This window comes from Microtus pennsylvanicus, chromosome 7, assembly GCF_037038515.1.
Source record: "Microtus pennsylvanicus isolate mMicPen1 chromosome 7, mMicPen1.hap1, whole genome shotgun sequence".
Lineage (NCBI taxonomy): Eukaryota > Metazoa > Chordata > Mammalia > Rodentia > Cricetidae > Microtus > Microtus pennsylvanicus.
The window spans coordinates 62509986-62534586 of NC_134585.1; the positions used below are offsets into that span (position 1 = coordinate 62509986).

At 39.7% G+C, this 24601-nt stretch overlaps 1 protein-coding gene across 1 annotated transcript in view; it reads right to left on the minus strand.

The window, feature by feature from the left end:
- Positions 1-233: 233 nt before the first annotated feature.
- Positions 234-24601, minus strand: part of Efhb (EF-hand domain family member B) — a 74817-nt gene continuing 50449 nt past the window's right edge. The window contains exons 9-13 of the mRNA XM_075978952.1: positions 14753-14907; positions 8780-8987; positions 5451-5663; positions 4776-4957; positions 234-407 (exon numbers count right to left, since the gene is read on the minus strand). Coding sequence (XP_075835067.1) covers positions 234-407; positions 4776-4957; positions 5451-5663; positions 8780-8987; positions 14753-14907 — 932 coding nt within the window. The remainder of the gene's footprint in view (positions 408-4775; positions 4958-5450; positions 5664-8779; positions 8988-14752; positions 14908-24601) is intronic.

Genomic DNA, 24601 nt, shown 5'->3' on the forward strand with positions numbered 1-24601 from the left:
TAAGCTGTGATCATGGTGAGGCTGAAGATTCTCACAGCACTTGTCAAGGTCTTAGATGCTTTAGAATTCACAAGAAGATGAAGTCCACAAGATCTAATTTATCAGTGCTTTAGACAGGCACATGAGATACAACAGAGTGACTGCCAAGTTCCAACATAACAGCAAAACCAGAACATTTTAGATGATAACAGATTTAATGACACTTTTTCTTAAATGTGTGAATTCCCAAAATATCACATGACCGTTTTACACTTGACTAGGCCTGCATGCTGCAGCTCATCTAGAACATTCCTGATGGTCTCAACACAAACTTCTCCTCTGTGGTGTTTTTTTGACGCGAGGTTCCATACATTTTCAAATTCTTCATCAGAAAGCTTGACTCCAATGTTAGTTAATATATTTGAAATCTAGAAACAACAAATTTAAAGCCAGATCAAGATTTATGTTTTAATTTTGTATTTTAAACAATTAAGTAAAATACAATTATATTTAAAAAACTTTATAACATTTAATACAATGGACACTCCCCCAAAGTATGTGTGTCCACATATGCCTATGTGCCTATATGTATCAAAATTCTAGTACTTTTCAGGCATGGGAGGGAGTGCATTCCTGTAGCCCTGAGCCAGTGATGGTGCTTGCTGCCAGGACTGATGGCCTAGGTTTGATCCCTTCATCCCACATCGTAGAAGGAAACAACAGATTCCCACATGTTGTCCTTTGGCATCTACATATACTCAGGCATACATAAAACACACATACAAAATATAAATAGATGATAGATAGATAGATAGATAGATAGATAGATAGATAGATAGATAGATAGATAGATGTATATTTTAAATTTAACCCACCAAATAAAAATTAACTAAATTTAAATGAATAAAAACACCTGGGCATGGTAGTGTGCGTCTCTCATCACAGCACTTGGGAGGCAAAGGCAGGAAGATGCTCTAGAGTTGAAGCCCTACTGGTTTACACAGTGAGACCCTTTGGAAGAGGGAAAAGAATTATTCTATACACCCAAAAAGAAATAAAAAGAAAAGCTTAACAACCTGTTACAACCAAAATGAATATAATTTATCAAGAATCCTAAGTTTGAGGATCTATATAAAAGCTATAATTCTGAAAAGTCAAATATGGTAGTCATGGATTGGGGCTAGGACCAGGGTTAGAGCTGGGACTGAGTTGGTAAAGCTCTTGCCTAACATGCACAAAACCCTGGATTTGATTCCCAGCCTGACAAGTACCAGAACATACATGTGATCTCAACACTCAGGAGGTGGAAAGAAGGATTAAAAGTTCAAGACTACTCTCAGCTACATAGCTGCTTTGGAAGCAAGCCTGAATCACCAGGATGATGATGATGATGATGATGATGATGATGATGATGACGACGATGACGACGACGATGATGATGATGATGATGAAAATTAATAATAATAATAATAATAATAATAATAATAATAATGTGAATAAACCTAAAAGCAATACCATATGCCTGTAATCCCTGCACTTAGTAGGATGAAGCAGGAGGATCATGATTTCAAGTATAGCTTGGGCTACAGAACAAAACCCTGATATGAGATGTCTCTCTATATGTTGTGAATATGTTTTATTACCATTGGTTAATAAAGAAGCTGCATTGGCCAATGGCAGAGCAGAGTATAGCTAGGTGGGAAATCTAAGCAGAGACAGAGGGAGAAAGAAGGCAGAGTGAAGAAACATCAGCCAGCCACCAAGGAAACAAGACATGTTGAAAATGTGGTAATACTACGGCCATGTGGCAATACACAGATAAATAAAAATGGATTAATTCAAGTTGTAAGAGATAGTTGATAGACGCATGAGCTATCAGCCAAACAATTTGTAATTAACCACTCTGAGTGGTTATTTGGAAATTGGAGGGCAGGAGAGAAATGTCTGGTTACAAATGTGTCAATGCAAGGCACATGCATCCACATAAAGCCTGAAAAATCTTTTTTAAGGATTCTAGACACACAAATACAGAATGAGAAACAATTTCTTAGTAGTCACATTTTTTTCAGATAGGCTGTGTTTGCTGACTGTGAGCAGCTGTGTGACTCCTTTAGGAGACAGCTTCCCAGTTCATGCTTGTGGCCTGGATGGCTCTTTTGCAGGTCCTGCTAAGGAGCACCTGAATGTGGTTTATGGGCAGTATGCTGCAAGTTACTTGCTGATGGCATGGACCCACTGCTTCTGAGTTGGGTCAGTAAACATGGCTCCCAGAATGGGTTGTAAACATACCTCTGTCATGTTGGAAAGCCTAGCGGGGCTGAACCAACAGCTCTGGTTGTAGCCATGCCTGCTTCACATTTTTAAACAGTAATCAAAAACTGATTACAGATATGCAATAAAGACAGATTCAGACCCCCCAAAAAAACCCTCTAAACAGTAATAAGTCACATAAAGATGGAAGATGGAAAATACACAGAGACTGAATTATGTACAATATTGTGTTTTCTTTGAATTTTTTGACTATTAATGAACTAACTACAGAGAGAGACATTTGATTGTGGGGACTGCTAACTGAAAGCAACATAAAGGTATCTTGATATCAAAATTTGGGTCTAAGACATATTACTTTGGAAAAGAGGTTCTGCTTTTGTGTCCATAGAAGGTGAGAAGCTGTAGATACCTTCCAGGCTAATATGGTTTGAACAAGGAAGACTTCCCTGAGATGTCTCCAATAAGAATGATGACCCAGGTTATCCAAAATCCAAAACAACTTTAAGGCAAATGGCTGGAATGATGCAGCCTCATGGACTATAGCTTAATGTAACCATAATTCTAAATTTTCTAAGGATCCCGATAAGAATACAAATGCCCCCAATCAGCAGGAAGTAGTATAGAAAACTATGTCCAAATTCTGAAATTACTGTTTATAGATATTTGTTTTCATTTAAAGGGAGTTGGTTATAAATAGTTAATGGTTACAGTCAATCTCTTTCTAAAGAAAAAAGGGATATATGATATAGAAATGAGGTAAAAATGGTAGATTATTAAATCTACTTTAATCCAATAACAAATGTTAATCTCAAACTACATTAGTATGGATTTTGGTTTATTGATACAAATTTAAGGTCAATTTTTTATACTGTATATATATTTCTACTCTTGTTTAAGGTATTATGTTTATGTAGTTCATTTAAAAATGCAATGTATAATTAAAAATACAGATTAATAGTCATCTGTAATAGTCAAACTTCTAGTCATGTTAATTAAGTCTTCTAGATATGCAGAGAGATATTTCAGATGGATAAGTAATCTTCAAACACTTAGAAACCTATAGAATATGACATTTACAATGTTTTAATAACTTAAAATTTGTTGGCCATGAGATATCTGCTCCTGGTAGTGCTAATTACTTCAAGAGAAAGATGGGCATTGAAGAAGCTCCTTATGAAGTTTGCTTTCAGTGTGGCAAGGCTGGCCATTTGGGCAAGAAACTGCTCTTTCCTGGATTGATGACAATATGCTGTATAAACTTTTATTTTTTTTTTTAATTTTCAGTGATTCTGAAAATACCAGGCGTGCTGAGATGAGCTGATGGGCTGTATGTAAGCTGACATATAGGACCCACAGTAAAATGACCGCCAAACTTGCCAAAACAAAATGGGACAGTCCTTCAGGGTTCCTGCTTCACAAAAAAAACTGCCAGACATTCTGCAGGAAAGTGATTGACAAACTGCCAATATAATCAGGGCAGTCTTTAAAATTTCCTGCTTCACTGAAAAGTCTGCCAGTTGCTATGGGCCCAATATTGCAGAGGAACTTTGGGTGACTATCCAGGCAGTTGGATGTCTCTGTCATTTTTAGAGTTTTGGAAGTTACTCAGGTTATATTATATCCTTTTTAGGGTATTTCATGGAGTTGACGACTAGATAACCATAATTGTAGTTTTCCTTAGTTATGATAAAAGATAAATCAGATATGAAACTTTAGACTCACAAAGATAGGGCAGATGCTATATTATTTTCTTTAATTTTACCAAATACAAATAGACTAAATGTTATATCTGTAATTCTTTCTTGATATCTGTTTTGTTATATGTAATTTTACAATGTTAAAGGTAAAACATTCCTTTTTGATTAGACAGAAAGGGGGAAATTATATGGGATGTCTCTCTGTATGCTGTGACTATGTTTTACTACCATTGGTTAATAAAGAAGCTTCTTTGGCCTAATGCAGGGCAGAATATAGCTATGTGGGAAATCCAAGCAGAGATAGGAGAAAAAAAGTCAAGTCAGGAGACATCAGGCAGCTCCTGAGGAAACAAGACGTGTTAAAAATGAGGTAACACCATGGCCATGTGGCAATATATAGATTAAGAGAAATGGGTGAATTTAACTTGTAAGATCTAGCTAATAGAAACCTAAGTCTTTGGCCAAACAGTTTGCAATTAATATTAAGCCTCTGAGTGGTTATTTGGGAACTGGAGGGCAGGAGAGAAATGTTTAGTTATAAAACCCAGTCTCAAAACAAAATAAATAAAACACTAGCCAAGTATGTTGGTTCATTCCTATAAATAAATGCAATACTTTGGGAAGCTGAGACAGGAAAACTACCAAGAGTTGTAGACCAATATGGGCTACAAAGTGAGTTCCAGGCCAGAGTAGGGGTAAGAAGAGAAATGCCATCTCAAATAAAAACAAAAGAAAAGAACAAAACTGATCACAATAATAATAGTAGTCACTGCTAAGTCAAAACTTTTGTCTTTGTATATTTGCATAGGACTGGGGTGATTTCTGTACCTCTTCCTTTGATCTGGACTTGAAGAAGTCCCTCTCAAACACGCCTTTCTGGGAGAAGATGGAGGGATGCAGCAGGGAGTAAGCATTGCCGTCTTCACCATAGTTATTTCTGTCACTGACACGACGAATCCGAGGAGCGGGAATGTCAGATCGAACAGTCGGAACACCATATATGGGGTAACCTAGGTCATCAGTGAGGGCAAAAAAGACACCCTGAAACTCAGTTATTTAACAGTAGCCACCAGTTACCTTTGACCACTCAGCACTTGCAATGTAAATGGTCAAACTACAATGGTTTATGTGTAAAGTTCACAGACTTTACAAAATCAGAGTGTGGCCAAGCACAGCAGGCTCACCTTGGTTCCAAGGACGTGGGAAGCTGAGGCAGGAAGGATAATGCTTGAGCCCAGAAGACCAAGCCCAGGTTAGGAAAGCATTCAACACGCTCATCCATCAGTCTCAATTTTATTAATATAGGTTTCTTTTTTAACTTGGGTCATCATGAACAGATCCGTAAGACATATCTGTGAGACCCCTGAGTACATAAGTCCCAAGGCCTTGAGAAATGTATAATCTATTGCAGAAAGAGGCTAGGAACAGTACAAAGACACACTATGAACATTACACGTCCAGGTGTACTAATTACTTAACTTGACAAAAAAGTGACATGCTTACATATAGAAGGAACAGCTCCAACAGCTGCACTGATCTCAGAAGAAGTTGTCTTATAGTGGTCTGAAACTTTGTCACTTGGTCTCAGGAGTACCCGGAGAGTCTCTTCTGAACTCCCTGGTTCTTTTGGGATGATATCTTCAGGCCGTATCAGAAGAGTTGGTTCAGCTTCTCCCATGCTAGTCTCAGTATTGTCTTCACAGTCTGGTTTACTAACTTGACCTTGAAGCAAAACCAGAGCCAGAGGACAAGAAGGCATAGGAAGAGGTCACTTCTTGGTGCTTGCTGTTCTGTAACAAGCTGGATTATTTGGACCTGCAAGGTGACTCAGCGGGTAAAGGCATTTGCCACCTGCCACCAAACCTGGCAGCCTAAGGTGGCGCCCAGGGACCCACATTGTGGAAGGAAAGAACTGGCTCCCTCAAGTTGTTCTCTGGCCTTTACGTGGGCACTGCAACATGTGCAGCCACATACGTAATACACACGAGTAATAATAATCATAAATTTTAAACTTTGTAACCTCCTCCTAACAGTGGAAATGAGCGCCTGTGGAGCTGTTGCCAGTGCCAATGCTCCACTGTGGAACAGCAAGTTCAGGCCAATGTCAGGTGTGATCCCAACATGACCTGGCGTCACTTTCTGCTATTCCATGGACTTTATTCAAAAAAAGAGTCTCTTTGTTTCGGAGAACCAGAAACAAAGGATCCTTTACCTTTGTTTCTTCCTATACCGAGTAAACACAGAGTCTCATGGAAGCAGACGAGAGCTCCAGCTCCCTCTTCACTAGAGCTGGGCCTCCTACTTAGCTTGAACTATGCAGCTTCCCCCAAGACTGAGTCCTAAAGGGGGGTGTAAGACATACTTGGAACTGAGACGTTCACAAGGAGATGGCTCAGTGGGCAAAGGTACTTGACAATAAGCTTGACAATCGATCTCTGAGTAAGCCCGAGTTCAATCTCTGGGCCCCACATGTAAAGAGACAACTGTTCCATACTGTCCTCTGACCTGTGGCACACATGTGAAGCACATACACACTACATATGTTGTTTTTATAACTAGGTTTTCTGCCTGATATGTATGTATATCAGGTGTGGGACTGGTGCTGCTAGAGATCAGAACAGGACATCAGCTCCCCTGGAACTGGAGCTCCTAATGGTTGTGAGTCACCATGCGGGTGCTGGAATTAGAACCTATACCACAAAGTCATCTCTCCACTCCCCAATATAAAAAGTTTAAAAGATACTCCCACATATTCTTAGTCTAGGTCGGCAGAGCATGCCCCATCCAGAGAAAGGATAAGAACATACTGTGAGCTAGGGGTCCGCATCTCTAAATAACTTCCTACAAGTTAGTGTACAAAGAAAAACCCAGTACTGTGACTGACAAGGCGGGAGCGCGTGCAGTTAGTATGCATCAGGCACTGGGCCCAACCCAACTGCCAAAAGGTGAAACAGTGAAGTAGAACTGAGCCTGCTGACTGACTTGTCAGTCACTTCAGAAAGCCAAGACACCACTGGAGGGCACTGTGGTGCTTCCACGGCCACAGAAGACCGGTCTGGAAATCCACTCAAGGGTTTCAAAGGAGCTCTAAGGGACAGCTCTAGGGGACCTAACGTTTAGGGAGGCATGCCTTGAAAGTTCGAAGCTCTACCCCCCTCCTCCTCCCCGCACCCCCCCTCCCCCGCCATCCCCGTGCGTCCCCCCCTCGCCGCCCCTCACGCGCACACCCACACAGACACACACCTCTAAAAGCAGAAAACTACATCGTTTGGCCAGCCAGGACAGGCTCCAAAGCTACACAGAGAAACTCTGTCTCAAAAAAAAGAAGAGGAAGAGGAAGGGGAGGGGAGGGGAGGAACTGAGTTCACTTCCCAGCAACCACATGGTGGCTCACAACCATCTGTAATGAAATCTGGCACCCTCTTCTGATAAATCAATCAATCAATCAATCTTAAAAAACAAAAAGGCAAATCTCATTGCTGCCCTTCCCCTCAGCCACACATTTCCATCTTCCTGAGTGTTCTCACATTCTTTCTTTTCCTTCCCTATTCATCCCCCACATGAACAAACACATGTGCACAGTGTCCTAGCGCCCTTCATGTGGCTGTGACAAATTGGCGGAAGTCAGAGCCTGAATTGAAGCAGGAACAGAACCAGAAACTATGGAGGAACATTGTTTACTGGTTTCTCTTGCTCATGCTCAGCTACCTTTTTTTAAGATTTACTTATTATTTTTATCTACGTGATTCTGTGTGAGGCTTCATTAGTTTATGTGCACCACGGCGCCAGAGGGCAGTGAGTCCCCTGGAACTAAAGTTACATGCAGTTAAGAGTCACCTGTGTGGATGCTGGAACTGAACCTCAATTGACTGGGAACTGGCCCCTCTGCAAGCAGTAAATACTCCTAACCATTGAGCCATTGAGCCATCTCTCCAGTGTGGAGGCCCAAAAATGTGAGCCTATTTCCACCTTGTCAGAGTTTGGAGGTTGCTTAAAATAGTTGACAAGCATAGCTGCACATCCCAATTCAGGACGTGATTACTTGGTTTTTTGACATTAAGATGGCTCATACAGGTAGATCCATTTCATCCTGACAGATGGTCAAGATATGCAAACATATTTCTGCTCCTTCTTTTGTATTATGAGGTTACCTGGGGAGTGGCTGCCTTCAGGATACTTAGTCTAGGGTAGCTTCACTGCCTAAACAACAGAATGCTAATGATTTGGTGCCTCAAGTGTTAAAGCAATTAATTGTTCAAGTTGTCCTTTGTATTATGTTAAAGAAGTCTTTTGTTGCCTTCTTCCCCTTTTGTATTGGGGTATAAAAGTATATGGAAAATTAAACACAGATGGATTTCAGAATTCATGGGAATGTATTCCTGGTACTTTCTAGGGTTTCTGTTTTTATTATTTTCACGTGTCTTCGTATTCTTTACTAATATTTCTAAATCCTTCTGCCCCTACCCTGGTAAGATGTATTTTTGTCAAGGCCAGTCCCCAACACATCAGCCCCTCAGATAATTTTCTTATACAGCCCAGACCCACCTACCAAGGGAGGGTATTACCTACAAAGACTGAGTCCTCCCCTCATTGGACTGAGTTCTTCTCTTCCTGGACTGGGCCCTCTTACATGAATCATCAGCTAAGACAGTCTCTCACAGAATCTGATCTATGGGCAATCCCCCAGTTTAGAATCCCTCAAATGATGCTGCGCTGTGACCAACTGACTGATGAAGCTAACTAGGACACACAATATTAAAGTATGTTGAGATCCTAAAAACTACAAAAATATAAAACTCTACTTAAGAATTCAGCAAGTTTTCAAGCCATACCTTTAATAATGACCCTCTTCTCATACTCTGTGAGAGGTACTTTGTCTTTCCAGTTAAGGAAATTGGCAAATTCCAGATAGTTAATCAGGCCATCCTGATCCACATCACAGTAATCAAACAGCTGGTTCAGAAGCACCTTGTCTAGATGCAGGTTTGCCTGGTCACAAGCTTCATGCAGTTCTTCTCTGTCGATCATCCCATCTCCTTTCTGTCGACCAGTAAGCAAAAGAGGGTAATATGAGTGTGGTTTCTGATTAAAAAAAAAATGGCTCTAGCACACACACTTAGCAAATTCCAACCTCCACTAAGAGGAATCAAATATTACATATGTAAAGCAAGAGTTATCCTCATTGACTCAACCTGATAGATACACTTCGCAGTTTGTGATCCTAGTATAAGCAGAGTATAATTCAGAACCCTTTTGTTATTGGTCCTGATGATTGATTCCAGGCCCTTGCACACACTTAACACATATGTGCTATGCTCACAATCCCACTTATTTTGATCACCTTTTTCTTTTCTTTTCTTCCTCTTATTTATTTATTTATCTTAGTATTTTATTGTTGTTTCGAGGCAAGGTCTCATGTACTCTAGGCCAGCTTTACGATCAATTATGTAGCTGAGAATGGCCATGAATTCTGGTCCTCGTATCTCTGCCTTCCAAGTGCTGGAATGACAGGCTTGCTCTCACACACCCTGCTTAATCATATCCTTTAAACCAAACTGTGTGCCCTGGAATGTAGCTGTCATAATCATAAAACACGCTTGGCATTTCACTTGAGCAATGTTTTTGCATGTCTGACAGCTCATTACAATTTTTCATGCTGACAGAGTTAACACCTATTTTCTCACCAGGGCCACAAATTGTCCTCTACTTCATTGCTTACCAACAAGGAAAATAGAGATGATATTACAAAGCAAAGAGTAGGGAGGCTTAGTTTTGTTTGATATTACTCCTGCTAACAAAGGAGAGAAGCCACTAACCCCTCAAGTCTACCCTCATTGTAGCATTGTTAAGATTCATTCTTCCAGAGAGGAAAACACCCTTAGTCCCCTTACATGTAATGGTTGAAGGCATAAATGACTACACTACATGTTACTGGAGGGAAACTGATGACAGAGTAAAGAGAAATTTGAGTGGTTCCCTTGGGAGAAGAGGGAGCAGAGTAGAGAGTTCTTGTTAAGGAAGATAGTCCACAGCTAGAACATCTTAACCACTCAGTCCCTCATGCGTTCCTTCAAGCCAACCTTAGATGCACTTAGAGATGATGCTATGGAGCTAAGGATTTCATTTTGTGCTCCACCCCTGTGGGAGGTGGCTTTGAGCAGTGAATTCTGGGTGCTATAAGTGGGAATATAGCTCAAGAGTAGAGTATTTGCCTCAACTGTGTGAGGCCCTAACTTCTATACTCAGCACTGAAAAAAAATAAATTAAAGAGAAAAAAGAATATATGAATGTGTTAGCCCATTAGAAAGATTTAGGTAAAGAATTTGCAAGAGAAACTACTTATGAATGAATCATTGAGCATTACTGGGGCTGTAGCTGCTCAAAGTTGAATTCAGTGCCAAAAATGGCCCAGTGAGACAGACCAAGTGAATTCTAAATAAATTACTGTGACCCTGGAGAAGTTCTCTATGCCTCCTGTTGTTAACACATATTACCTTGACAATGGAGTTATAAGTGGCCTAGATTAATGTAAACTCCTTTATAAATATCTGTATGGTAAGCCCAAGCCAATCAAACCATGAACCTACTATCCTGTCAGGAAAGCAATGTAGTAGCTACTGATGGAATCAAAGAGTTCACAAAGTTAAAATAGATGCTGTCAATATTGACAGCTTTGCTGCCTAATACAAGGCTTGTATCCACCTAAAGCACAGACATTTTATTTTCATTAAACTCATGTTACTCAAAGCTCAAGGGAATGGTGGGGCTACAGGGAGCATAAAAATTTGCTTTATGATTTATATAGACAATAGTGAAAAGCCCAGTTGTAACTCTTAGTCCCGCCAAACTCTTAGCTGTCCTTCTATTCCAGTGCTGTGTACTGTGCACGTTTAACAGCTGGCTCTCAGGTAGGTGGAGAATAAGGAAATCCTGATTCCATTTTTTAGGGTGAGAGTTGTTCAGGTCTTGGTTTTTTGAGACAGAGCCTCACCCAGGCTTGTGTCTATCATCAATCTTCCTTACCCTGGCTCCCAAATGTTGGGACTTAGGCATGTACTACCACACTCCTCAGAAAGCCCTGAGTTGTAACAGTTGCTACACTCCATGGTACAATTCTTTTCTTTCGTTGGGAACATTTTGTAGCTGCCAATATGATACCCTTTGGCTTGCAAACATGGTGGCATGCTCTCTCAAGCCTGCTTATGCTCAAGTGCCATCATGCTGTCACTCCTATGGTTACATTTTCAAGCTCTGAGTAAGTTAATGTCTACAAATATCCAGAACAATGCTTAACGGGACAATATACACTCAATGAATGATACTTATAAGCAAGAATATTCATTTAGGAAACCAAAGTTTGTTTGCTGTCTTGATTATTTTTCTATGAAACTGAATCAGAGCATTCAATAGTTTTGGATTCCATTGCACTAGATCCACATTGTCCTGGCTTCTCAGTAAAACATTCCTTAAGGATGCCAAACACTACACAGTACAGATTAAAAGTTGATGGTTTAAAAGACGCATCGTCATTAAACAATGCTCAGGGATGTGATGTCATCATAAGGAGCCTGCCTAGTGGCTTACTTAGATAAACAGCAGCTATTAAGATCGTATTTCTTATAACTGCATTCAAAATTAACTTTTAAAAAGCAAAGGCAGATGTCCTAGTTAGGGTTTCTACTGCTGTGATGAAACACCATGACAAAAAAAGGGGGGAGGAGGAAAGGCTTACACATCCATATTGCTGTTCATCTTCAAAGGAGGTCAGGATAGGAACTCAAACATGGCAGGATCGTAGAGACAGGAGCTGATACAGAGGCCACAGAGAGACACTGCTTGCTGGCTTGCTCCCATTGTTTCCTCAGCCTGTTTTATAGAAGCCTGGACCAGCAGCCTAGGGATGGCACCACCCACAACAGGCTGGGTCACTCCCACATCAGTTACTAATTAAGAATTATCCTATATCTGATAGAAGCATTTTCTCAATTGAAGCTCCCTCCTTTCAGATAGCTCTAGTTTGTGTCAAGTTGCCATTAAGACTAGCCAGCACAGCAGATTCTGTTATCCGTATTTGTGAGCTGTTTAAAACTGACTGAAGGTCATAGATCTAAATACAAAAAAAAAAAAAAACTGACTGAAGGTAGCTAGAGTCTAGTTCCGTGACCAAGCACTTGCCTAGGAAGTATGATGCCTGAATTTCATCCCAACAGTGCACACACACACACACACACACACACACACACACACACACACAAATTACAACATATTTGAGTCGGGTATCATAGTGCATGCCTGTAATCTCAACTTGGAAGTGGAGACAGGAGGCTCAGAATCCAAGGGCAGCCTGTGCTACAAGTAACCCTATCTAGCCAAGTTTGTATGGGTGTGGGGGTGCTCTGTCAGTCTCTCTCTCTCTCTCTCTCTCTCTCTCTCTCTCTCTCTCTCTCTCTCTCTCTCTCTGTTTCTATGTGTATATGAATAAAATTTTAAATCTGATTACTTTAACTTACATATTTTTATATTGAAAATCATCTTGAAATTGAGGATACCCAGTAGTCATTAAAAACCAGACAAAGCATCAGATATATTTTCTCTTTCTTAATTTAATCAGTAATTATGTGTATGTGTCTGTATGAGGGAATGTGCACATTGTGCAGGGCATCAGATTCCCTGGAGCTGGAGCTAAAACTGAGCCAATTGCAAATACTGGGAACGAACTCAGGTCCTCTACAGGAACTAAGAGCCATCTCCAGAACCACACATACATTTTATTTACTTTTCATTCTTTTCTTTTTCTTTTCCTTTTATTTCTTTGTTTGTTTGTTTCTTCTATTGTGACAGGGTCTCTCTGTGTAGTCCTAGCTGTCCTGGAACTTGCTATGTAGATCAGCCTGGCCTCAAACTCACCTGAAATGTGCCTGTGCCTGACTACCCAATGATGGGATTAAAGGAAGGTGCGACCTTGACTCACTTATACTTTCTTAAAACACATTTTTGAGGGCAAAGCAGTGACTTATAGACATCTGTTGTCACCTATGTGGTTATCATAACTTCTTTACAAAGGGTGGGAGACAAAGACAAAACAGAATTTTGCTAGACAGCCCTATCAACAGGCCTCAAAAAACTTGATTCTCCTGCATCAACCATGGAATACTAACCAGTCCAACATTTGATGCCTCGAATTAGTACAATTTTAAGTGAATATGTTTTATTTTCTGTTTATATTTTATTTTATTGATAATGAGAAGTATTACTCATTAGTGCACAGTTATGTAATTCCCAGGCCTAAAACCAAAGTAGTTGTTCTTAAATAAATTAGCCAGTGAGCAATGGATATTTTTAATTAATTTTTAAAATGAAAAAAAAAGCACACACAAACACTGTGATCAGCACAGGAAGAGAAGGGAGACAGAAATATTTCTTTTTTTTTCTCTTTTTAAAATTATTCTGCACACACACACACACACACACACACACACACAGAGTGTAATTTACAATTTAACGAGATACTTGTACTTAGGAAATACATAAACCCATTAAGGATCAGAAGGAAGAGAAGCTAATGCAGAACTAAGATTTTTAAGGTTTTGTAAAGACTTTTAAGGTTTGTTTTGTATTTCACTCGGCCTTATTCATATCTCAATTAGAGCACTATGCAGTGACATGATTTAGATTCATGTTGCCCTGGATTCTTTATAATTATTTATTGCAAACTTGTGGCTGTTTCTATTAACTTTCTTCTATATGAATAATGGACACAAATTTCTTAAAATTTTTGCTTATTTAATTTTGAATAAAAACTAAATTCATAATTAAAATGGTTGTTATACTCTATACCAACACATATCGTATGTATTGATATCACACTCATTCAAAAATGGTTTTTAGGTTCAGCAAAAAAGCTCAGTGGGTAGGGACACTCATGCCAGACCTGATGACCTGAGTTTAATCCCCGGATCCTACAAGAATCTTTTTAAATCCTCTTAATCTGCCTAGAAAACCAGATACAGTGAGGCACAAAAGGGAGTAGAGGAAAATCAAAGCAAAGTAAGAATGAAAAATAAATTCAAATGCCCACAAAGTTGACTCTGAAATTATTCAATGGGCTGTGAGCTTCCTGAAAAGCAGGGCAAAAAATTTGAAAAGGAACTGGAAGTGCAAGTCAGAGCATGCCACATGCTTAGCATATGTAAAGTCCCAGGTTCAACCTCCAGCACCCAAAACTAAATGAACAAATTACATTTACAGTAATTTAAAATGTTTTAATCATGGCATGGAGGTGCAGCCCAATTGATATGGGGCTTGATTAGCACATTCAAAGCCAGTTGCTAAATCCCCAGTACCACATAAACCAGATGTGGTTTTATGTAAAGTCTTTGATCCTTACATCTTGTGCTACAAAACAACAACTACAAGAGACCCTGTCTCAAAAAAAAAAAAATCAAATGGTCTTGCACCCATTGGCTGGATATCAGTTCCGAGTCGATGGAATTCTATGATTCAGTTAGATAAAGATTGACGTTTCTATGTATAGACACCAAAACTTAAGTATAAGACTGTCCAGTGTCCCCTGCAGATCCGCAGAGCTACATTTTCCCTTGTTCTCAGAACACTGAGAATTACCCAGTTCTGCTTATGTGGAGGACAAAAGTAGCCATTGACCATGCTTCAAACCACACAGTCATAAATGCATTTCAACTAAACTGCACTCACCTCCAGGCCATAGTTTACTAACCCCCCCATCTGCACCAGTCTGCTGGAATTTACCTATGCACCATACCCCCTTGTTCTGCAGGACTACTGGCCTTATCATAGTGCCTGAAAGCCGACAGCAAAGTGTTAAAGTGCTGGTAGTTAAATTTCTTCAAGTGATGACGAGCCGCGGCAATCATGGCTTGCTGGCGGTCTTTGCCACGAAGATATTCACCAGGGTGTCTGTAATGGATGAGATCACCAGCTCCTATTGAAGAAAGAAGTTGTCTTACATTGTGAATCTAAAATATGTCCCTAGTGTTTCCAGAGAAGGAAACAGAGGCAGAGATAGACAAAAGCAGAGAGACCTAGAAACCTCTAGGAATGAAAAACACAAAAACCAATCACATCTAATGCTGGCACTTCCCACCACTACTTCAGTTTTGTAGACAAGGTCTCATGTAGCTCAGGCTGGCCTCACTGAACTCATGGCAATCCTTTCAGTCTCCTAAGACTGGAATTCCGGGTGTACAGAACACACTCGCTCTGATACTATTATGCAGAATACTTCTGTGTATAAAAAGTAGACATAAAAGTTAATGTTTCTGTTTGGTCTTTTTAAATAAGGATGTAGTGCATGCACGGCTGTATGCAGGAATGTACATTCATGAAAGTGCAGGCAAGAGGCCAGAGAAGAGCTTCAGGTATCTTCCTCTATCATTTCCCAGTAACTGTCTTAAGCCAAGGTCTCTCAGTGGGCAGGCAGCTCACATTTACAGGAGAGATGTCAGTAAGTTCCAAGGACCTACTTATCTCTGGCCCACAATGCTGGAGTTACCAATGAGGAGTGCCATTCCTGGCTTCGTACATGGGTGCTAGAGATTCAAACACAGGTCCTCAAGCTATTACAGCAAGCATTCTTACTTCTGAGTTATCCGTACCCCCAAGTCTGTGATCATGAAAACCTCTACTGAAAGTGTAAGTCACAAACAATGCCACACCAGTTTGGAATTATGATTAATAGGGTGGTATTTATTTAAAGGGGAAAAACTTACAGATCACAGCCCTCTGTGCAACCAGGAAGGGAGTCTAGTCGCCGGCGGAGCAGGAAGTGAAGAGAGAGAGCAGAGGGAAGTGGCCACTTTTTTAAATGGAGAGAGACCACGCCCCAATGGGCTGGTATCTCAGCGGCTATAGGCTGGAGGAGTGGGAGGACCTTCCGCAACACCTCCCCCTTTTGTTTAAATAAAAGAGTTCTAAACCTACTATGAAATTATATACAATAAGTGCAAATATCCTATTCTAACTAGCTTAGGTCTTGTATAATAAATAACTTGGCCAAGTCATGAGAAAAAGTAACTACATTTATAATAGTCTTCAACCCCATCGAAGATCTGAGAAGGGAAATAATGTTACCTGGTTAATTAGGAAGTTCAGTAAAACAAGTTCCAAAACATGCAACAAATCACAGAGACAACTGGCTACCTGGGCAATCACCCAAAGTCACGTTTGCAGCGTTGAAGCAACCAACTTTGGCTAAGGCCTAACATAACTGACATACCATTTTCAAAGGCAAGCAACTTTTCAAAACTATCTTACCCTGTCTTGGCAGGATATTACAGTCCTGTTTTATCCATTGATGCATGCTCTGTATCTCTGTCAGTGGTTGAGGTATGGGCATTTCTTTGCGCAAAGGCCAGTTCTGCCAAAAGGAAAGGCTCCAGGTGGAGTGTCTTTGGTGCTCAACATTCTCTCGGGAATAGAGTGGTGTTGCCAGGAGCAATTGTGTCTCACTACCACAAAACCCTGAGTTAGATTAAAGGCCATTTCCTACAGCTCTTTGAAGAAGTTGAAGATTATCTATATATACTGAGTATAATCTCTATATATCTAAAGAACCAGATTAGTCTAATTATATATGACAAACTTAGATGACTATTAATCTATATAATTCTCAATATCTATCTAACTTAAAGACTAAGACAATAAACGACTGTGAAAAAAATGAGGACAATGACCTCCAAATATAAACAATGTATAAATATACATTGCAGTAGGTAAACATATATCAATACACAAACATTATATAAGTATCTTAATCAGAGGTAGAAATGTACACTGCAATATGGTAAATATATACAATATATATCAATACAATATATGTCAATACATAAAAAATATTTTAAACAGAGGTAGAAACATGCATGCATACAATAGTCAATATAATTTAACTTTGTATCAATATACAAGAATCGATACCAATATATTTGTCTAAAAACAGTAACTCACAATTACAAATCTATTATCCCATCATCCCTCTTTTTTTTTCAAAATGATCCCTGAGCTTATAAAATTCCTCTGCCAACCCTCAATTGTATACTAATTATAATCAACCCCTAAATGATGTCCCTAAACCCAGGGGCAAACTTTACTGGGAGAGGGGACGTCGTCCTATAGAATTACTTTCAGCTGTCATAGGGGCGACGTTCTTTCTGGGGGATCCTGTGAAAGTAAAATGATGGTTAAATTTCAAGATCAATGTCTTTTAAAATTGGAAATAGTCTCTGAGTATTTTGTGGAGGTCTGGCCAAAATGTTGTATAAGATGTGCACCATTTCAGCTAACCAAGTTGGAACTGTCTTGCACAGCTGATACCCAAACGAGGTCTTGTAGTAGCGCTATCAGTATCATGACGTCATATCAACCAGGTAGAGTTGTTGTTATGGGGACCATCTTCTTCCTGGAAATTTCAAATGTCACTTCAGGAAAAACTCATTGTTCATTGTGGAAAACTTAAACATTAATCATATAGACATATATATATTCACTGAAAGGCATGATAGATATATTCAATGAAAAGTATGATAGATATGAAGAAAAGCAAAGATGTTTTCTAAACTCATATTTCTTTCTGTCCCATATCATGGCTCCTGACATGAGACAGAAACTCCAGAAACTCTGGGTTTTTCTCTTACTAACAGGCTTGGAATTGGAGAGGGACTGAGCCAGAGTCCAACTTCAAAACCAGCTTTATAAATTTAGAAATATGGTTTAATATATTTTACTTACTCAACTCTTTCAGTTTTCTTGATATTTCCTATTGGCCAGGTATTTTTCCATCTGTCAGTATCCAAACATCCAGGGTCCCTTGAATTTTTCAAAGATGAGTGTTTTCCTGTGGAGATAAGAACAGAACCCTGCCCCCATTTTATATGTTTTTCTTACCACCTGTATGAATATCATCATTGTGGATGAGTTGTCATTTCTCCTTTCCAAGAGGTTTCTCCTCTTCAAATCGAAACTTTATTAATTTTGATGGTATCCACAATTTTTCTTCTCCTGTGGAAACAAGAGCAAAACCCCTTCCCCAACGTAGCACATCTCCTGGCTTCTATTGAGAGGTCAGCACATCTTTGAAATAAATCAGTTGATTTAGTTCAGCAGACTTTTCCATTATCCAATGTCTTTCTGCTGCTGTCATTCCTTTCTCATTAGCGTTAAGAAAATTCAAGGTTAATAAAGCATTATGTAATCTATTTCTGGGGGTATTTTCGGTCCCTTTCTGTTTGTTCAGCATATCCTTTAGAGTACGATTTGATCTTTCTATAACTGCCTGACCTGTAGGATTATTTGGTATACCTGTAATGTGTTTTATATTATAATAATCAAAAAAGCGTTTCATTTTCTTACATACATATGCTGGACCATTATCTGTCTTTATGCAGGTATACCCATGATGGCCATAACTTCCAATAAATGTGTGATTACTGAATCAGCCTTTTCTGAGCTCAGGGCAGTAGCCCATTGAAAACCTGAATACGTGTCTATGGTGTGGTGTACATATTTTAATTTACCAAATTCCATAAAGTGGAACACATCCATCTTCCAGATTTCATTTCTCTTAGTACCCTTTGGGTTACTCCCTGCAGGCAACGGTGTTTGATTATAGAAAGAACAAGTAGGGCATCTCTTTATAATGTCCTTAGCTTGTTGCCAAGTAATGGAAAATTCTTTCTTTAGGCCTTTACTATTGACATGAGGCTTCTTATGAAATTCAGAAGTCTGCAACACACTTCCAATCAATAATTGATCAATCTCAGCGTTGCCTTGTGCTAGAGGACCAGGCAGACCTGTATGGGACCGGATGTGTGTTATGTACATCGGACGAAGCCTATTCCTGATTATGTCTTGTACCTGGATAAACAATGAAGTCAACTCTGTGTCATCTGGTATAAATTCAGCGGTTTCAATATGCAAGATAACTCTTTCTGCATATTGTGAATCTGTAACTATATTAAGAGGTTCTTTAAAATCCCTTAGCACCATAAGAATGGCATATAATTCTGCCTTCTGGATAGAATTATAAGGGCTTCATTCCACCTTACTCAATTCATCTGACTTGTAACCTGCTTACCCTGGTTTATTTGCATCAGTATAGAACGTACGGGCTCCAGTTATTGGAGCATCACGTACAATTTTAGGAAGAATCCAAGAAGTTCTTTTTATGAGGTTAAGTCTACCACTTTTGGGATAGTTGCTATTAATTTCTTCCTAAAAATTAGCACAAGCTCTTTGCCATGGTTCATTGTCTTCCCATAACTTTTTTATTTCTTCAGTAGTAAAAGGCACTATAATTTCTGCTGGGTCTATACATGCTAGTTGACGAAGTCTCAGCTTACCTTTTATAATTAATTCAGAGACTTTTTCCACATAAGTTTTTAATTTTTTACTTGGTTTATTAGGTATAAATATCCACTCTAAAATAATATCTTCCCTCTGCATTAGAATCCCTGTAGGAGAAATTCTGGAAGGCAATATGACTAGGATGCAGCTAAGATTTGGGTTCACCTTATCCACATGTGCCTCCTGTAATTTTTCCTCAATCATTGTCAGTTCCTTTTCTGCTTCAGCTGTCAGTTTTCTTGAACTATTCAAATCTTTATCACCATCTAAGGTTTTGTTTAAATGAACTATTAGATCAGGTGTTATCCCAACAGCTGGTTGTAGACTGGAAATGTCTCCTAACAATCTTTGGAAGTCATTAAGAGTCTTTAACCGGTCTCTCCTAATTTGTGCCTTTTGCATTTTAATTTTCTCTAACCCTATTCTGGAACCTAGGTAATTAATAGAATTTCCTCTTTGAATCTTTTCAGGGGCAATTTGTAATCCCCACCTAGGCAAGACTTTCTTTACTTCTTCAAACATCCTTTCTAAAGTATCTTTATTTGAATCAGATAACAAGATGTCATCCATGTAATGATAAATTATGGACATGGGGAATTGTTTACAAATTATTTCCAATGGCTTACTTACAAAATATTGGCACAATGTAGGATGACTGAGCATACCCTGTGGGAGGACAGTCCATTGATATCTCCTATGAGGCTGAGAATTATTATAAGTAGGCACTGTGAAGGAAAATTTTTCTCTATTTTTTTCTTGTAACAGTATAGTGAAAAAACAATCTTTCAAATCAATAACTATAAGAGGCCATCCTTTTGGTAACAGAGAAGGCAAAGGAATTCCAGATTGTAGTGGGCCCATAGGTTGAATTACTTTGTTGACAGCTCTTTGATCTGTCACCATTCTCTATTTACCAGATTTCTTTTTTACAACAAACACAGGAGAATTCCAAGGGCTGGTTGATTCTTCAATGTGGTGAGCATCTAGTTGCTCCTGCACCAGCTGTTCCAATGCCTGTAGTTTATCTTCAGCTAGAGGCCACTGTTTGATCCATATTGGCTTCTCAGTTAGCCATTTTAAAGGTAGGGCTGTTGGTACATCTAAAGGTTTGGTATTTGCTGTATGTTCTTGTACAGCCTGAATGGCTGGTGACCTTTTTCCATAATACCTCATCATATCCTTCCCAGAATTATGAGTTCCTGAAACTACAGGAATGTTAATATGGGTATTCCATTGCTGTAGCAGGTCACAGCCCCATAAATTTATGGCAATATTGGCTATATATGGCCTTAGTCTTCCTATTTGCCCTTCGGGCCCTATGCATTCAACCCATCTTGTGCTTTGTTTTACACGAGATAGGGTACCAATTCCCAGGAACTGAAAATCTACCTCTTGAAGAGGCCAATTTGGATGCCAAGATTCTGGGGTAATGATACTTACATCTGCACCTGTGTCTAATAAGCCTTCAATAAAGTGCCATTTATACAGAATCTTAGCTTTGGTCTTTGATCATTAATAGAAGTCTGCCAAAATATACGTTTACTCTGTCCTACTGGGTTTTTTGACTCATCCTCCACGCGTAATTCATCATTTAGACCAGTATTACTTTTTACAGCAGAAATTGGAGCTTTTAATTTTCTTGGTGAGGCACGTTCTCCACTGTGACTGGAAATGACTGGGCCACTGTTGACTTAGGGGCCTGCGAGAAGCCCCCCAAGAAATTTCCCGATGATATCAGATTGCCCCGTCTGTCTGTTGTTGACCTGCATTTGTTGGACCAATGCCAGCCTTTACCACATCTCGTACATATACCTGAAGGCTAAGGTCTCATATTTTTGTCATTCCCAGAGGAGATATTATTCCTAGAAATTCTTTGCCTGCAATCCCTTTGCAAATGTCCTCATTTACCACAATTAAAACACCTGGTAGTTTGATGTCTCCTCATTGCTTTGGAAATCGCTTCTCCTACCCAAGATTCATCATTATAGCTAAACGTCTCAACATTCATCGTATGCTGAATCCATTCATCCATAGGTGCTGATCTAGACTTTAAAGGCCCAATTATCTTTTCGCATTCTGTGTTTGCATTCTCAAAAGCTAGAGATTCAAGAAGTATTCGTCCAGCTTCTGAGTCTGTTACCCCTATGTCCAGAGCCTTAATTAATCTTTGCAAAAAGTCAATAAAGGGTTCTCTCTGTCCCTGCCTAATTCTGGTATATGATTCAACCCTTTTTGCTGGATCTTGTATCCTATTCCAAGCATTTAAAGCTGCTTGGTGACATAGACACAGTACTTCATCGTCATAAAGAGCTTGGACCTGTGGATCAGCATATTCTCCTGCACCAAGAATTTGATCTTGGGAAACCTCAACACCTTTTGCTCTTCCTTGCTGTTCCATATGTTTGGATTCTTCTCTGAAATAAATTCCACATATCAAGGAAGGTCCATTATCTAAAAGTGCAGACACTAACTGATGGAAATCATGGGGGGTAGCTCTAGCTTTAGAAGCCCAAGTCTTTATCATTTCCTTTACATATGCATTGTGCAAGCCAAAATTAACAACAGCTTGCTTAATTTCCTTCAGATCATTCATTGCTATTGGTGTCCATCTAGCTTCTTTGACTCCCTTTGAGCCTTTAGAAGTTGACGCTTTGTCAGAATTAAGTATAGGGTATGTTGCTAGAACCGTGGGTAGCCAGTTCTAATAGCTGGTGGAGGCATTGTATCCTGTCCTTGTGCCTCCTTACTCTGTTCACCAGCTGCAATAATTTCTCCAATCTTTTCAAATCTTTTTATCATTGTCTCTCTTAAATCCTGAATCTCCTGAACTGTATATATTTCCAGTGATTTCACTGAGGTATCAATTTTTTGGTCCCCATTCTGCACCTGTGATTCCAAAGCTTTAATTTTTTCCTTCAAAGATAACATGTCCTCCTTAAACTTTTCTTGTATATCATGTAGATTCCCATCTTGGAGGTACATTTTGTCTGTTACCTTATCAAAACTTTGTGATAAAGTCTGAAGGTCAAATTCAACAGCCTGAACCCTTTCAGGTAACTTTCTAGTACCCTTGGATATGGAGTCAATTTTGTCTGTCATAGTATCCACTTGTTCAGATAACCTCTGATTTTCAATAATTTTAATCCTGTCAATTTTGTTCATTATTAGTTCGTAAAGATTCTATCATTCTTAGGAGTGCCGTATTCTTCTGTTCATTATTAGTTTGTAAACATTCTATCGTTCTTAGGAGTGCCATATTCTTCTGTTCATTATTAGTTCGTAAAGATTCAATCATTCTTAGGAGTGCCATATTCTTCCTTAATATGGAAAAGAAAACTGAAACCTAGTAACAAGCAAATTAAGGTATCCCCATAATCATATAAACCTTGTATGACGTAATACATTGTATTAATTAGTAAATATAAATTTACTAATCCATTGTATTAGTGAAAACAAAGCAGTAAAATTTGCATTAGAAACGAAAACTGCCATATTACGTATTATCCAGCAGGTGGTGCTGTTGCCAAGTCGCGATGAAAACGGGGTCCTGTTTCAGTGCCTTAGTAGATGTTAAAAAATGGAAAATGCAAGTTTCTCAACAAAGTAAATGTAATTAAATCAATTTCAGAGACGGAACCAGAAACCCAGAATCCAGGGGTAGAGAAGAGCAACCTGAAAGCCGCTTATGCCTCCACGTGACAGAGTCACCCTGAGGGGTTGCGGCTTTCAGCAACTGAGTGCTCTGGTTCGCACCACTTAAGAGCTGTGCTTGCAAGGGAGATTTAAAAACAACTCAGAAAAGAGCAAATTACGCGGGCAGAGACTACACAGGCCTGTGGAGTTTAAATCCACGTGGGGAGGCAGACGATAGGGTGTGTGGGGACTGGAAGTCAATCTGAGGTGTCTAAAGAGAAAATATAAAGAACTGCAGCAAGAAAAGCCAGTGCGTGATGATTTATATTAAGCTGCTGGCTCCACGCACAAGACACAGGCCACAAGGCCACCACCAACAGGCCGCGGCTGAGGAAGGGAGGCTCTCACCAAGCCAAACTCGCAGCTGGCAGCCGAGCAGGGAAAGGAGAGGTCCTAACACCAAACGTTGGGTGCCAACTGAAGGCATAAGTCACAAACAATGCCACACCAGTTTGGAATTATGATTAATAGGGTGGTATTTATTTAAAGGGGAAAAACTTACAGATCACAGCCCTCTGTGCAACCAGGAAGGGAGTCTAGTCGCCGGCGAAGCAGGAAGTGAAGAGAGAGAGCAGAGGGAAGTGGCCGCTTTTTTAAATGGAGAGAGACCACGCCCCAATGGGCTGGTATCTCAGCGGCTATAGGCTGGAGGAGTGGGAGGACCTCCCGCTACAATATACTAGGCATTGTGGATTGTGCCTGCAATCCCAGCACAAAGGAGGCTGAAGTTCACTAGTTTACTAAGTGAAGATCACTAGTTCAAAGTCAGTCTAGGCAACACACTGAATTTCAAGTAAGCCTTATAACTAAATCCAATATGCTTATAAACACTAGTGTATTTCTTCCCTTTTGAAGTATGCCTCTTATTTTCTGTTTACGGTGTTGAGGACTCCACCAGAGGCCACAGCATGCTAGGCAAGTATTCTACCACTGAGCTCCAGGTCTTCCTCTTCTTTATTATGTATAAAACAAAGACTGCCTTAACCCAAAGTGGAGCACACACCTACCTTGTCTTGGCTAATGTTTTATCAACTCGACACAAGCTAGAATTATCTGAAAAGAGGCAAGCCTGTGGGGCACTTCTTGACTGGTGATGGATGTGGGAAGGCCCATTCCACTGTAGATTGTGACATCCCTGGGCAGGAGGTCCTGTGCTGTGTAAGAAAGTAGGTTGAGCAAGCCCTGGGGAGCAAGTCAGTAAGAAGTGCTCCTCTGTGGGCTCTGCTTCAGTTTCTGTTTTCAGAGTTCCTGATGTGGCTTTCCTCAGTGGTGGAGTGTAAAATGTAAGCTGAAATAAACACTTTCTTTCCCAAGTTGCTTTTTTGGTCATGGTGTTTATCACAATAAAAAACAAACTGACATATACCTGAGGCCAGCCCGAGCTACTCAGTGAAACTAAACCAAAACAAAAGCTTGGCATGTTGTCACGGTTCTGTAATCCATGTAGAAGACTGTGACAGGAGAATCAGGTGTTCAAGGCCCTTTTTTGGCTATATAGCAAGCTGGAGCTCAAACACGAAGAACTTTAAAAAATATTTAAAGACAAACTAGAAGAAAGACCTCCTAACAAATGTCTTCTGCCACCT